A 14805-nucleotide genomic window follows, 5' to 3' on the forward strand; every position below is an offset into this window, starting at 1 on the left:
CACCAGCTACTCCTACTGCAGCAGCTGACAGTGTTTCCATATAGTTAATCCCGGAGGGGCAGAAGTTGGCAATGGTGCATGCTGGCAGAAAAAATGCTCAGGTAGGACTGCTGGGTTCAGGGAGTTTTGTACAGATGTAGTGTGTATTTCACAATCCCTGGCCTGCTTGAACTGATAAACACCTATCAGCTAAATCTCACCTACAACCCAACATGCTTGAAATCCCACTGCAGCTTCCATCTGATTTTGCCTTAGGGCAAGTGTCAACACAATCTTTTCTCACATCTCTGCTCCTCAACTTTTATCTAAAAATCATGACGTCATAGAAGGAGAAGCTCGGGCCCTGCCTGCTCCAGACAGTTCCTTGCAAAAATTACAGATTTAACCCAAACTCAAAATGTTAACAATGGAGAAACAAAAACTGCAAGACCAAAAGCAACGCGTCCCAGGTGGCATGCTCTGGAAGATGGACCAGGAGTCTCTCTGCCTCCAAATGTCCCCTGGCAGCCTCTTTGGATGCTGCAGGGTGGGGGTGGGAGGCTGGGCGTCCTGAAAGGAGGCCAGTCCAGGGGTGGGCAGCACCGGCCAGAGCAGCCCTTCCCTCAGGGACGGGGCTCAACAAGCTTCTTCCCATTGGATGACTCTCAGCGGTTAGTGGGGAGACCGGACGGGAAAGTTGTATTAGAATCACAGAATCAAGACTTGTGTGCTGTGTAGTTTGAATGATGTGACCTATTACTGCTTTGACTTATTGCTAGCTGTGGTATTTATTTTCCTTGGAGGTTTATAACAAAGCTAAAGAAAGGTATTCGATTGTGAAATTTAGCAAAGAAGCCTAACTTTCCCAGCGGTCAGAGGAGCGGCCGGGACCAGCTGAAGCCTGCAGTTCGGCCCGCAGCCCCACCCTCGGGGTTTTCCCTCTGGATACCCCCACCCCTACCCCGGGACTGGCACCACGCAGATCCACGTGCAACCGCTTCTCCCCGGGGGGGCAGCTTCCCACAATCCCACGGTGATTTCTGCATGGGTACGTTGACACAGCTCCTCGCTGGGAGCACATGCTTATGGAATAAACAACCCAGGGGACGCAGGTGCCATCAGTGCACCCTCAGTGCGTAAGTGTGGCCAAAAGCACACGTTGGGCAGGAAGCTGGAACGAGGCACGGGCTCGTCTCCAGGCGGAGACAACGCGATCCACCCTTTTCTTCCTGGTTTGTCCTCATTCTACACTAGCGTTACTTTTTAATATAATAATAGACTCCACACTTCGTAGAAAGACGCTCCGGCCGATCACCGGACAGGAAAAATGCACGGGGTCTGGACTTGAGCGGTGTTTGGGGCACTAATTTTTGTCGCTACCGCTACTTTAACTAAAGAAGCAGGGAGAACAACTTTCAGAAGGAGGCGGTAAAGAGCGCCAAAGACCTGGGAAAGCCGAGCACAAGCTCTCCCAGAGCTGTACCCCGTAGTGCCCACCGCGGCCCGCGGCTTCGGCGCTCCGGCCTGCGCACGCGCACACGTTGCCCGCCTGCAGCCAGTCCCTGGCTACCGCACTGCGCCTGCGGGCGCGGGCGGGGCGGGCATAGCGCATGCGCACGGGCCCGACCGGCAGGAAGCGGGCGTGGGGCGGGGCCTCCGGGCCGCCCCCGCCGCCGCCGCGCACGGAGCCCAGCGGCCGCAGCGCGCGGCCCGGGATGCTGAGCCAGGCGCTACTGCGCCTCGCGTCCGCCGTCAGCCGCAGGAGGATGAAGCTGCTGCTGGGCATCGCGCTGCTAGCCTACGTGGCCTGTGAGTTCGCGCGGGGCCATTCATTCCCGCCGGCGGCCTGCTCCCTCCTTCCCGCTCCGCGCGCGCGGCCGCCGATCGGACAGCGGGCGCGGACACTCGGCCCTCGGCCCGGCGGTCCGAGCCACACGCGGGCTGCGGTCCACGGTTCCTGAGAGTGCCGCGCCGCCGGGCGGGTCCAGGGGTAGGAATGCTCTCGCCTGGCGGAGCCCCTGCCTGAGCTGCCTGCTCCCAGGAAAATTACTCAGCGTTTAACTGCTGGGGAACTCAAGTGTCGCGGGACCCCGCCGGCCCCCGGCCGCGCCCAGGGGTCCAGGACCCCGGGGGTGTCCGCGCCCGTGGGTCTACGAGTCCAGGTATTCGGACCTCCAGAGGCCGCCGAGTCCAGGTGTCTGGACGCCTGGGAGTCCCGGAGCCCAAGATCCCGGACGCTCGGGGTCCCCGTGCCCAGGGGCCGAACACTCATGGATGTCCGCGCTCTGGGGTCTTGGCGTCCAGGTGTCCGGAAGCCCGGGAGTCCCCACGCCCAGGTGTCTTCACCCGGGGTCTTGTTACCTAGGGCTAGGGATGCACCGGGGCGGGGAGTCCCCACGCCCAGAATCCCGGGGCGCAGGTCGGCCCGGCGCGCGGGTGGAGTGGGGGAATCCTGGCGCCGCTCTGGTGTGTGCGGTTCTGTGCCATCGCTCCTGGTGGCTTCGGGATTAGGGGCAGGAGGGGCACTTTTCAGTCGGGTGGTAGACCCTCTTCTTAGAGGCAAAAGCTATCTCTTTAAAAAAAAAAAAACTATTCGATGGGAATGTATTTTCACTGCTGCTATTAATACTTCAACGAGTACCAAAATTGGACCAAGTGTGAGCTTCGTTTGAATCTTAGCCACGAGACTGATACACGCTGAAACGAAACACCTGCTCAACAGTTGAATTATCAAGATCTGATTCCCGAGGTGAGGGGGCCTCGAGAAAGTGCCTTCTGTTGAGGAAAATGTGTGCAATTAAGACCTAGGCTGTGGGGGCAGCCCAGCTGCGAGGGGTTAGGTGGAAATAGTTGCGAGGTCCAAAGGGCTAGTGTGAAGTGTGTGCAGGGCTTGAGTCAGAGCGGAGCCTCCAGGGGAAAGATCACTTCGAGTTGATAACTATCCTTAGGGCCATCATAACAGTACCTGTGTGATGCCGGCTTCTCCATGTGTGCGTGAGTGTTTCATTGTCTCATTATTTTAACAATCCTAGGAAATAGGTACTGTGATTATGCCCATTTGAGAGGTGAGTAAATTAAGGCCAAGAGAAGTCAGGTGAATTTAAGGATGATCACTCAGATAATAAACTATAGAGAACAAGATGTGAGTCTAGGAAGGCCAGGAAGCTGGGGCTCGCCCCCCAGGTGTGTGGCAGGCTCAGTGGGTTTTTTTTTAATGGTTTTTATTTTTTCCATTATAGCTGGTTTACAGTGTTCTGTCCATTTTCTACTGTACAGCAAGGTGACCCAGCCACATGTACATATATACATTCTTTTTCTCACATTATTCTCCATCATAGTCCATCACAAGTGGCTAGATAGAGTTCCTTGCTATACAGCAGGATCTCATTGCTTATCCATTCCAAAGGCAATAAATAGTTTGCATCTATTAATCCTAAATTACCAGTCCCCACCCCTCCCCCTTGGCAACTCCAAGTCTGTTCTCCAACAGTCCATGATTTTCTTTTCTGTGGAAAGATTCCTTTGTGCCATATATTAGATTCCAGATATAAGTGGTATCATATGGTATTTGTCTTTTTCTTTCTGACTGACTTCATTTAGTGTGAGAGTCTCTAGTTCCATCTTGTTGCTGCAAATGGCATTATTTTGTCCTTTTTTATGGCTGAGTAGTATTCCATTGTGTATATATATTCCACATCTTCTTAATCCATTCATCTGTCAATGGACAGGCTCCCTGCTGATTTGGGGGGCTTCTAAAGGTAGGGTTCTGGAGAGCCATGGAAAGTTTTTTAACATCCCGTGGACCAGGAACTCCTGCCCAGTTTTTATTGGTGTCCATCAAACCCTTACTGTTGTTCCTCCTGTGTTTAGTCCTGGGGGGGGGTCACGAGGAGTGCAGGACATCTGGGCAGTGGTTCTCCAGCTGTGTGCGTCATACTCACCTGGAGGGTTCTTGAAACCCAGGTTGGTGCCTCCCACCTTGAGTGTCTGATGCACCAGGTCTGGGTGTGGCCAGGCCATTTGCATTTTTACTGGCTTCACCTGAGATACCGTGGTGGTGGTGGGGTGTCTGGAGACCCCACTGTACGACTGCTGACTTAGGAGATGATTTGGCCCTGAATGAGATAATCATGCAAATGAGCGTTATATTTCAAACAGGAGGGCAGGAAGTTAAGGGGTGTCTGAGGGCTTGTGGCAGGGCCAAGCCAGGCATTTGTTTCCCGGAGGAAGTGAGGCTGGAGCTGAGAAGTGCGGCCCGTGTAGGAGTTAATGGGGACAGAGGAGGAAATGTGCTCAGAAGAAGTGGCTCGTGCAGAGGTCCTGTGGTACCAGGAGCAGGCAGCTGTTCTCTGGAGGCCGAGAAGGGGGCGGCGGCTGGAGTTGTGCTGAAGCTGCCTCTGCAGACGGGGCCTGGGGAGGCGGTGTCCGACGGGGGGTGGGGGGGGTGGATTCATTCGCCTGAGGGTTTAAGACCAGAGGGGAGGCAGTGTTAGGAATGCACAGGGCTGGTGGGTGAGACGCTTAGCAGTAAAGGCCACACAGTGGCTCTTGAGTGTCCCCGACGGGTGGAAGTGTCCCCTGGTCTCCATGCCACTTGTTAATGATCTTGCCTCCTTGTTTGAGAAAACTGCCCTTGCTCCCCAAGGACACGAAGCCCCTTCCTGCATCTTCCTCGGTTTCTTTGCCTGAGGGCACCCAGCCTCCTTGCTGACACCTGGCTCTTCCATCCAGGCAAAGGGAGGAGGGAGTTCCTTTCCCCTGCCCCAAGGCAAGTGCTTCTCAGCTTTGAGCTGATGAATTTGGTTTGTCTTTGTGCTGCAAGCCTGAGCTTTTCGTCTGTAGGTGCCACCTGGGGACCTTCTTCCCTAAAAGATGAATGTTTCCCCTCCTTCCTTTCCACCCACCTGTGCTCACCCTACCGCAGGCGTGATGTCATCTTGAGGAGATCAGCATTAGCTCGAGTGTGTAACTAGATGTTATTCACGGTGAGCTGTGTTGTACTTATGTTACCTTTTGTTTTTCTCGCAGTTAATTATGCCGCCTTCCGTGCTCTGTTCCCTGTTAGATCCCAAGGCTTTGTGGCCAGCCTGCGCCTCCCCCAAGGTGCTCAGCAGCACCATGACCTCCCTGAGCTCCCCCCCCCCAAGCCTCTCCAGTCTCATGATGCCTCTGGCCCCAGCCCCCCAGGCTGGTCAGCAGAGCTCTCCTGTCCCCTCACTGCATCTTAGTTATTTCACCCTGAGGCCTTGGGAGACCTCGGCCTCAGATGTCTCTGTCTTCGTGTTTAATTGACAGGTGGATGGTGCAGAACCATCGGGCTTCACCCCTTCTGGGTGCTGGTGCTGCGGCTCCAGCTGCCCCCCCCCGCCCCAACTTGATTTCTCCCCCAGGAGCCCAGGCCCTTCTGCCCTGGTGCTGGTGGCCACCCCACACCCTGGCTCAGCTCCAGCGTGGCCCCTGGGCCCTGAGCGCTTCCTTGTGGTTGTATTTCTTCCCCTGTGATCGATAACTGGTCTCTTTCAAGACTACTGCACGCCTGTTCCCAAGAGTGAGGCTGCCCTGACTGCTGTGCCCTGTGGTCCCAGCACAGCACCTGCCGGGCTTGCCCAGGATGTGCAGCCCTGAGCTCTCCCTTGGTCCCTCCTTCCCCTCCTGGAATGTCAACCTGCGGGGCCTTGGGACCTCCTGGTGTCATCCTTTTCGTTTCCTGTCTTCTGTCAATTTAGAGCTTTGCTCTGCTTTTTGGAAACTTCATTATCTTTGTCATCTGAATCTTCCTGTGATCTAAAACCTGTCTTTTTGGAGTTCCCATCATGGCTTAATGGAGATGAATCCGACTAGTATCTTTGAGGACACGGAGTCTATCCTTGGCCTCGCTCAAGCGGGGTTAAGGATCCGGCATTGCCGTGAGCTGTGGTGTAGGTCGCAGACATGGCTCGGATCCTGCGTTGCTGTGGTGTAGGCCAGCAGCTGCAGCTCCAGTTCAACTCCTAGCCTGGGAACTTCCATATGCCACGATGTGGCCCTAAAAAGCAAAACAAAAAATAACCAAAAAACCCCTTTCTTTTTGCTGTCACTTTTTGTTCATGAGACTTCTTTTTTTCTCCAAAAACCTTGCTCTTTGTTTCCCAGTCTCCTCCTCACGTAGTTCCTTTGTCCCCGCCCCTGCAGAGTCTCTCCCCCTGGTGACTTCCTTTTTCCTTGGAGGCTTTCTGGGGACCCTGGGTCATGGGCTCCATTTGAGCAGGGGCCGCTCCACACAGGTAGCTATGTTGAGGGTACTCAGCATCCTCCTGAGTTGCCCACTCCCCCCACCAACCGCCCCCAGGAGCCCTGGGCCCTGCTGACAAGGGCTCCCCTGCCCCTGCCCTCGAAGGACAACCCCACGTCCTGGTGCCCTGCCTCCCCCCGGCACCTGTCTCAGGCTCCTGTTCTCTTAATTCCTCTGCCTTCTTCCTTCTCTCCACCTTCCAGAAGCACTGGCTCCCTCTCCCCTGTGCACCTCAGTTTGTACCTGAAACAGCAGAACAAAGACGGAGGCTGTTTTCTGACATTTCAGTGGTGCTCCTTAAGCTCTTGAAAACCTGAGGTGTGATAATATTGGTGCTCATTTAGGTTTGGCCATGTCCTGGGCTTTGTTGTAGTGACATGCATTTGTGGTACCTTCCTGTCCTGTCCCTGTTAATCCACTGAAAAGAAAAGACACTGACTCACCCCGGAAACCACATAAAAGGATGTTTTATGTGTTAGCTCTGCACTGGTGATATCAGACATTCATCTTCTCTGAGTTGGGACTTTTCATGAGAGTTTTGCACCTGGTCTAATCTGTCTCCATGATTTGCAATGACAAAGTCACTCAGCAGGAGTTCCCGTCGTGGCTCAGCAGAAACCAATCCGACTAGCATCCATGAGGACTCAGGTTCAATCTCTGGCCTTGTTCAGTGGGTTAAGGATCTGATGTTGCTGTGAGCTGTGGTGTAGGTTGAAGATGTGGCTTGGATCTGGAGTTACTGTGGCTGTGGTATAGGCTGGCAGCTACAGCTCCCATTCGACCCCTAGTCTGGGAACTTACATATGGTGCAGGTGAGGCCCTAAAAAAAAAAAAAAGTCGCTCAGCAGACAGACGGATGCTGGCCTGCATGGGCAGATGGCACGACAGCAGGGTCCTGATGCCAGGGGCCTCCTGGGAGAAAAGAGGGGAGACAAGCACACTGTCTAAGTGGTGCTTCCAGGTTTGCCAGAGCCCAGCAGTCACTGGCTTATTACCTCAGTTTCCCGGGTCATTTCCCCCAACTTCACCATGAATAGGAGCTCAAAATCTCCCCCTCCCTCCTTGGAGGCTGGAGAGGGCAACCTGGAAATTATTTTGACCCTCGTCATCTAGTTTGAGGATTTCCACATGTGATTTCCATTGTATTGAAAGAATAATTCAGCAAGGACCCAAATAACTCTCAGCCTACATATGCTAGTAGTTCTTTTCTTCCCACATTTGCTCATTCTTTTTGTTTTTATACATACTTAATTTGTTGAAATATTTGAAAGCAGCAGACATAGCAATAACTTCATGTTTAAAAACGTTACTGTGTATCTCCTAAGATCTGCATTTTCTGTGTCATCTCATCACTATCATATTCTAAAAATTAACGTAAATGATATCATCTGACTTGCAGTCCATATTTGAATTTTCCTCCAGTTGTACCATAAATGTCTTTATAGCTTTTTCTTTCTTCTTTTTTTTTTTTTTTTTTTTTTTGTCTTTAGGGCTGCACTCGTGGCATATGGAGGTTCCCAGGCTAGGAGCTGAATTGGAGCTACAGTGCCAGCCTACACCACAGCCACAGCAATGCCAGATCCAAGCTGCATCTGCGACCTACACCACAGCTCATGGCAATGCCAGATCCTTAACCCACTGAGCGAGGCCAGGGATTGAATCTGCGTCCTCATGGATACTAGTCAGATTCGTTTCCACTGAGTCATGAGGGGTACTTCTGTAGCCTCTTCTGAGTGTTGTTTTTTAGATCCAGGATCCCATCAAGATTTACACATCGCTGTTCCATCTCTCTTTCTGTTTTCTAATGACATTTATCTTTTAAAAGGAAAGTCTGGTTGTCCTTTAAAACGTCCCACCTGGATTTACCTGGTCGTTTGCTTAGGATTAAATTCAGCTAAACATTTTTGTGATGATGCTGCTTGGTTAGTACAGCATCAGCTTTGTCCACTGTTGGTGCTGAGTTTGATGCTGAGAAGGGCTGGCTGCCCCTCACCTAATTTTCAGGGTCCGTTTTCCCAGGACACAGCTGGGGGTGGTCAAGAGACTTACCAGTGTCCTGTTTTCAGCCAGTGCACTCAAAGCGTCCATTGAGTTTTTGCCTGGATGGATTCTTACATCAGGGATCAGAAAACGGTGACCTCTGAATTTTGTGATTCCCCCTGCCTTCTTCTAAATGGAGAGACCGTGCCATCCCCCTGTCTTTGCTCGCTATTTTAGCTCCTGTGGCTGCTGTGACAAACTGCACAAACCAGGTGGCTTCAAAATGGGCAGCTTATTGTCTCAGGATCCTGGAGGCCAGAGTCAGAAGTTGAGGTCTTGGCAGGGCTGCTCCATCAAGGCAGCTTCAGGTTCTGCATTTGGTGGTGGACTCTTCCTTTCCCCAGGGTGGTTGTGGGGTCCCTCCTTCTGCCTCTCAGATATCCCCCGTCCCTTAAAAGGATACTGGTCCAGTGGGGTGAGGGCCCAACTGAAAATCTAGGATGGCCTGGAGTTCCCATTGTGGCTCAGCAGTTAACGAACCCCAGTAGGATCCATGAAGATGTGGGTTCATTCCCTGGCCTTGCTCAGTGGGTTAAGGATCCAGTGTTGCCGTGAGCTGTGGTGTAGGTTGCAGATGTGGCTCAGATCTGGTGTGGCTGTGGTGTAGGCTGCAGCTATAGCTCTGATTCAACCCCTCTCCTGGGAACCTCCATATACTGAGGGTGCGGCCCTAAAATAGCAAAAAAAAAAAAAAAAAAAAAAATCTAGGATGACCCTTTGCTCATTAATTACACCTGCTAAGATCCCTTTTCCAAGTCTGATCATATTCCCAGTTTCCAAGAATTAGCTTGTGGACATGTTTTGAGGGCCACCATCAATTTAGCCTCTCTCCCAAATCACGTGACTTGGGTTCCTTCCGTCTTGGAGTCCTTCCTTGATCTCCAGGTGCTCCTGGCTCATCTGGTTTTTCCTCTGCCCCAAACCTGGACTCAGCCGTTTGTCCTAGGAGCCCTGCTTCCTTTCATTGGACAGTGTGGATTTAGAACTAGGGTCTGGGCGGGCTGAGATGTGTTGCCTCTGGCTCCTGCAGGGGACAAGGGGACAGAGCCGGGACAGGGACCAGTTGTTTCCAGTCGGGGGTGTGTGCTACTGCTTCCCATTTAAGTCATAACAAGGTTCTTTCTCACCTGCCCCCTTTCTCTATAGCTGCTTCCTTCTTCCCACAATGGAAATCCTGCTCCTGACATCAGTACAAGCTATTTGCTCTGTACCACCAGACAGAAGAGTTTCAGAATTACCACATCACTGCCACTTAACAATGGCAAACTTGAGAAAATACAGAATTTCCTTCTGGTCCTTTTTGTCCTTTAAATAGTGGTGCTAAGGGTATCCAGTTACTGTGTTCAAAGCTCCTCGAAACATTTCTTTCTATGCCTGATACAAGCCAGGTTCATTTTTTTTTTTCTTTTTTGGTTTGTGTTCCATTTTAGGATTTGCTTTCTCTTTCCTGGTGTTAAAGTGTGTAAGCCGTTTACACGGTTCAAAAATCAAACTGAATAAAAGGTTGTGCAGACGTGTCTGGCCGCAGCGTCCAGCCTGTACCCTCTCCCCCTTGTTGTGGGTCCGTTTTATCCATCTTAGGTTGCTTTTGGCAAGTGTGGACATCAGCCTGTGTGTGTTCATGCACCTGCTGCTCTCATTACCCAGGAGGCCACCTACCATGTGGACCATTCTGCACTCCTTGCCTTTCCTGGAACGCTCTCATGTCCGTGCGTGGAGTCACTTTTGCTCTGCGTCACCGCTGTGTGTGTGCCCTACCCTTGACCAGGCTCCCGTGCCAGGCCATTTTGTTATTTCAGGTACTTTGCTCTTGGAAACACTGCTGCAGTGAGAGAGCTTGTGAATGCAGTTCCCCCAGAGCAGCTGTGTCCTCCTCCAGCAGATGGTGGGGACAACTCATGGGGGCACTGGTCATTGCCATGGAGAGACTGCTCTAGAGGAGGGACATTAAGTGTCTTTTCATGTGTTAAAGGACTATTAAAGTATCTGTTTTTGGGAGTTCCCATTGTGCCTCAGCAGATTAAGGACCCAGCATTGTCTCTGAGGATACAGGTTCCATCCCTGTCCCCGCTCCGTGGATTAAGGATCCGGCATTGCCCTGGGCTGTGGTGTAGGTCACAGATGCAGCTCGGATCCCGCGTTGCTGTGGCTGTGGTGTAAGCCAGTGGCTACAGCTCCTATTTGACCTCTAGCCTGGCAACCTCCACATGCCGCAGGTATAACCCTAAAAAAAAAAAAGACAAAAAAAAAAAATCGGAGCAGAAATCCATGAGATTGAAACCAAAAAAATAATGGAGAAATCAATAAAAACAGCTCCGATTCAACCCTTAGCCTGGGAACTTCCATATGCTGCCGGTGAGGCCCTAAAAAAAAACCCAAAACAAACACCCCCCCCCCCAACTAAATGTATCTGTTTCTGAGAACTGTTGGTCTTTTGCCCACTTTTCTATTGAGTATTTGCTGAGCGCTCCCTGTATTTTTAAGGGCGCTTCACACGTTGGGGATGTTGAGTGCCCCTCCAAGGTGAATTGCAGCGGTTGCTCCCGCTTGGTGTGGTGCTGAGGAAAGTGTATGGGGTCTCAGTCCCTGGTCCTGGCTCCAAGCTCCCTAAACCCCTGGGATTTCTCTTAGTCACCAGAAGCCCTTTGGGTCACCTGAGTTTTTGCCCAGGGGGTGACTTAGGGTGGCTGAGGTTAGCCTGGGACAGGGCGGCCTCTTTCAGCCTCCCCCACCAGCCTCCAGGAAGGGGGTTGGGCCTGGAGACAGAGCCCCCCGTAAAGTCCTGAGCAGTGAGGTCTGATAGCTTCTAGTAGGGGAGGAGCTGGGAGGGTGGTGCTTTGTGGGGCCCTGGAAGCTCCAGTCCCCCAGGCTCTCCCTCTGTCTGTTCTGAGCTGCATCCTTTGTGATAAACCAGCTATCATGAGGTGAGGGAACAGACTCTGCCTTCTGTGAACCTTCCTAGCAAATTGTCAAACCAGTGGGGGGTGTGGGAGCCCTGCCTTATGGCGGTATGGGTCAGTCAGAAGCACAGGTGGCCCTGGACCTGGGGATGGATGTCTGAAGTGGGGTGTCCTGTGGATTTGGGCCCCCACCCATGGGGTCTGCACTCAGGCCAGGTCTTAAGTCCAGGGAGGAGGAGAGCAGGAAAACCCCACAGAGGCAGAAACAGATCTCAGGACAAGTTTCCTCTTCTCTAAGAAGGTGTTCACGATGGGGAGCTGGACCCTGGCACTGAGGGCAGAGATGCCACCTGTGCACAGGTGTGGGGGTGGCAGGTGCGGGTCCGGAGGGCAGAACTGGGTTTGATCCCACCTGAGTTTGCGACATGAGCCACCATCGACACATGATGAACCTGCCCCCGGTGTTCAGACCTCAGGGCCACACTGCACCTGCGTTGCCCCAGGACCTATCTGGCAGAGCGTGCCCTGGCTGAGTGCCTCCCTGGACTCCTGCTGGGGACATGCTGGTGGGTTTTGGCCCCAGTTGGGAGGGGAGGGGAGCTGGGAGCTGAGCTGTGGGAGCGGGCGGCAGGGCAAGGGTGGCGGGAGCGTCCGGTGGGGCTGGCATTGGGGGTGCGCTCTTGGGGCCCACCTGTTGGAATTTCTCTGTCTACTTCCTCCTCCTCCATTATCTGCCTGTGTCCGTGTTGTAATGGCTGTGATACGGTACATATGATATTCACGTGGGGTGCATGCGCCCCAATTTTTTGATAACTGGAGTGGACAATTGCAGTGGTTTGGAGAAGTTTGAATTCACAGCTGGAACAGGATGAGGACAAGTCACAAGGGGGAGAGACCAGGGGACACAGGTCATGTGGGCGCCGGAGCCTGATGAGGAGCTGGCCCAGGATGGAGGAGACACCAGCTGGGGGAGGAACCAGGAGGGTCTGCCGGCTGCTTGGGGTTGGGGGGCGGTGGTGGGGGAGGTGGGTGGGGAGGGCCTCCAGGGCTGTGCCTGCCCTGAATGGCTCATCTGACACACACAGCTGTTGTTATCTTTAAACATGCAGCCTCAGGAGGCCGTGAGCAGGGCAGGGACTAAAGGTGGGCCCTGGGCATGCGAGGAACCAGCTGGCAGACTTGTTAATATGCCTGCATCTAGTTTTAAATGTGCGCATAGTGTGAAAAAGCCAAAAAAATGGGTTCTACTCAATGTCCCTTCTGGGCATCCCATCTCACTGAATGAGGGACTTTTTTTTTGCGTGTAAAGCCTTTTCAGAGGAGCAGAGGTCATCTACAAACCCCACAGTTTCTTGCCTTTTTAACCACTTTGTGAGAAGGAACCTCTTGGGGCGAAAAAATTTTTCCCATGGGAGCATTGGTGTGATTTTCCCAGGAAAGTCTCTGGGATGGTCTGAGTCATGTAGATGTTTTATAGCCAGCGTTCGGGGGGACCTGCCCACTGGGCCTATGGGGGCGGGAGGGCCTGCTCTGGGGCTCAAACCCAAGGCCGGCCTTGGCAGGGCCTTTCAAGGGGAAGCAGGGAGGACCCATAAGCAGTGTCGTCTGCCTGAGCCTGTCAGGTACGCCAGCCACCAGCCTGCTGGGGACAGCTTTCACCCTGTTCTTGAACCCAGGCTGGGCCAGCAGGGCAAGGTTTGGGGTTTGGGGCCAGCTTTCCTCAGGTGGGGGAGCAGGAAGGACCCCCTTGCTGTGAGACACCACCTAACCCTCAGCACCTGATACTGGAAGCAGGGAGGCCCCCTCCTTCTGACAGCCCCCTCTTAGAGTTTTAAACAGAATAAAATCCTCTGACGTGAACCTTCTGACCTGTTGAGACACCTCTTCCAGTGCCTTTCTCATTGCAGGAGTCACGCATATCCTCCCCCTCTGCCTTGAAGACTCTTTGATTGTGGCCAAGGCTGGTCAGGTGTTTGCTCCTCCAGGGCCAGAATTATTAGGGTTTGTGGAAGTGAGCTGGGTGCCTCTTTCTTGGGTGTGTTTAAGGCTTCAATCAGACAGAGGCAGGCGGCCTGCATGGTCTGTCCCCAGCAGGCTGGCGGCTGACATACCTGACAGGCCCAGGCAGAGGACACTGCTTGTGGGTCCTCCCTGCTTCCCCAGGACCTCAGTTTCCAGCCAGACTTTGTACCTGGGCTGGAAGAGTTTGCCCGGATCCTGGGTTGATGGGAGGGTGTCAGTGGATTTAGTGCTGGGGGCACCCCTCTGTGCTCTGACTCTGGCTGTTTGGTTGTGTCACCGGCCCCTGGAGAACCTGGGCACGTAGAACAGCAGCCGTGTCACGTGCTCATGGATCTGTGTGTTGGGAACCAGAAATGTGCGTCTGTCCTCTGTACTGGCCTCTGGGACCTCAGCTGGGGCTCAGGCAGCAGCTGGAGGGTCCACTTCTAGAGGCTCCACTGGCACGTCTGCCCCTGAGGTCGGCTCAGCTGGGTTGGCTCCTGGGCACTTTCAGATGACCTGTCTGCCCGTGTGGCCGCACTCCTGCCAGGTGGCCTGGGCTGCGGGATCCAGTGTTTCAGCACTCGAGTGCTTGCAGGTCTCAGCTGCTGTCCCCACTAGGGGAGGCTCAGGCCCCACCTAATGGGGCATCGCTGACCTTGGGGCAGGTTTTAAAAGGGTCTCCCTCTGTGAGCAGCAGGGTGACCTTGTGAGCATGGCAGACAGGCTGGGCTGCAGGGGAGCCCAGTGCTCGGGACCCTGAGGGGAGTGGGGTGGGGGCAGGCCTCGCGGAAGGTACTCTGGAACTTTCTCTGCAGACAGTGTGTGGTTCAAATGAGCCTAGGAGCTGGGGCTGGCGTGGGTTTCCATTTTGGATCCTTGGAAAAAAGTGTTTTACCTGAGCAGGTGGTGGCTGTGGTCTCCCTTCCCTCCATCTTTGGTGGCTGGTGGGCTGTGTGGCCCCCAAGGATTTCCTGAGGTTGGTGATGCTCAGTTTGGGTTTGAGCATCTGTTGAATTGCGGGGTGTGGGGTGTAGCTTAGTAGACAATTCGGGGAAAACAGGTGCCTTTTCCGTGGAGATGGGGAGGGGTCAGAACCCTGGACAGTCTACCCAGGCATGGGAGTGGGGACCCCGAGTGGCCCTGTTTCATGGGTGTGGCTGTGACGGCAGGGTGGTGGTGGGAGCCACAGCTGGCCAGGCACCTGGGCCTTGTCCCCAGACCCTGGGCTGCGGCTGCCGCTGGGCCAGTGCCGTGTCTCTGCTGCCCTGTGTCGAGGGTCTGACATGTCAGCTCAGGCAGCTGCTCGGCCCTGTTGCTGGGCCCTGGCCTCCCGCTCCAGGCCTGTGTCCCTGATGCTTGGTCATCCTCTCTGGCCCCGCATTCTTTCCTCAGCCCCCTCTCCCTGGCCCCTTGCACCCCTGCTTCCTCTGATGCCGAGACTCTGCTGCCTCCCCTGCACTCCGAGCAATGGCCCAGCCCCGGAGGAGGCCCCCCCTGACTGCAGCCTCCTCTTCCCTCCCCGGGGGCCTGTGCTACCCGTGTCCTTCCTGGGCGTCCAGCTCCGCTGAGCCAGAGCACAGCCCTGCCCAGCCTCACAGCCTCTGGACCTGG

At 54.0% G+C, this 14805-nt stretch overlaps 1 protein-coding gene across 3 annotated transcripts in view; it reads left to right on the forward strand.

The window, feature by feature from the left end:
* Positions 1672 to 14805, forward strand: part of UXS1 (UDP-glucuronate decarboxylase 1) — a 69701-nt gene continuing 56567 nt past the window's right edge. The window contains 1 exon segment of one of the 3 annotated variants that reach the window (NM_001244774.1): positions 1672 to 1788. In NM_001244774.1, the coding sequence (NP_001231703.1) occupies positions 1695 to 1788 (94 nt within the window). In that variant the 5' untranslated portion in view covers positions 1672 to 1694. 3 annotated transcript variants of the gene reach the window in all.

This window comes from Sus scrofa, chromosome 3, assembly GCF_000003025.6.
Source record: "Sus scrofa isolate TJ Tabasco breed Duroc chromosome 3, Sscrofa11.1, whole genome shotgun sequence".
NCBI lineage: Eukaryota > Metazoa > Chordata > Mammalia > Artiodactyla > Suidae > Sus > Sus scrofa.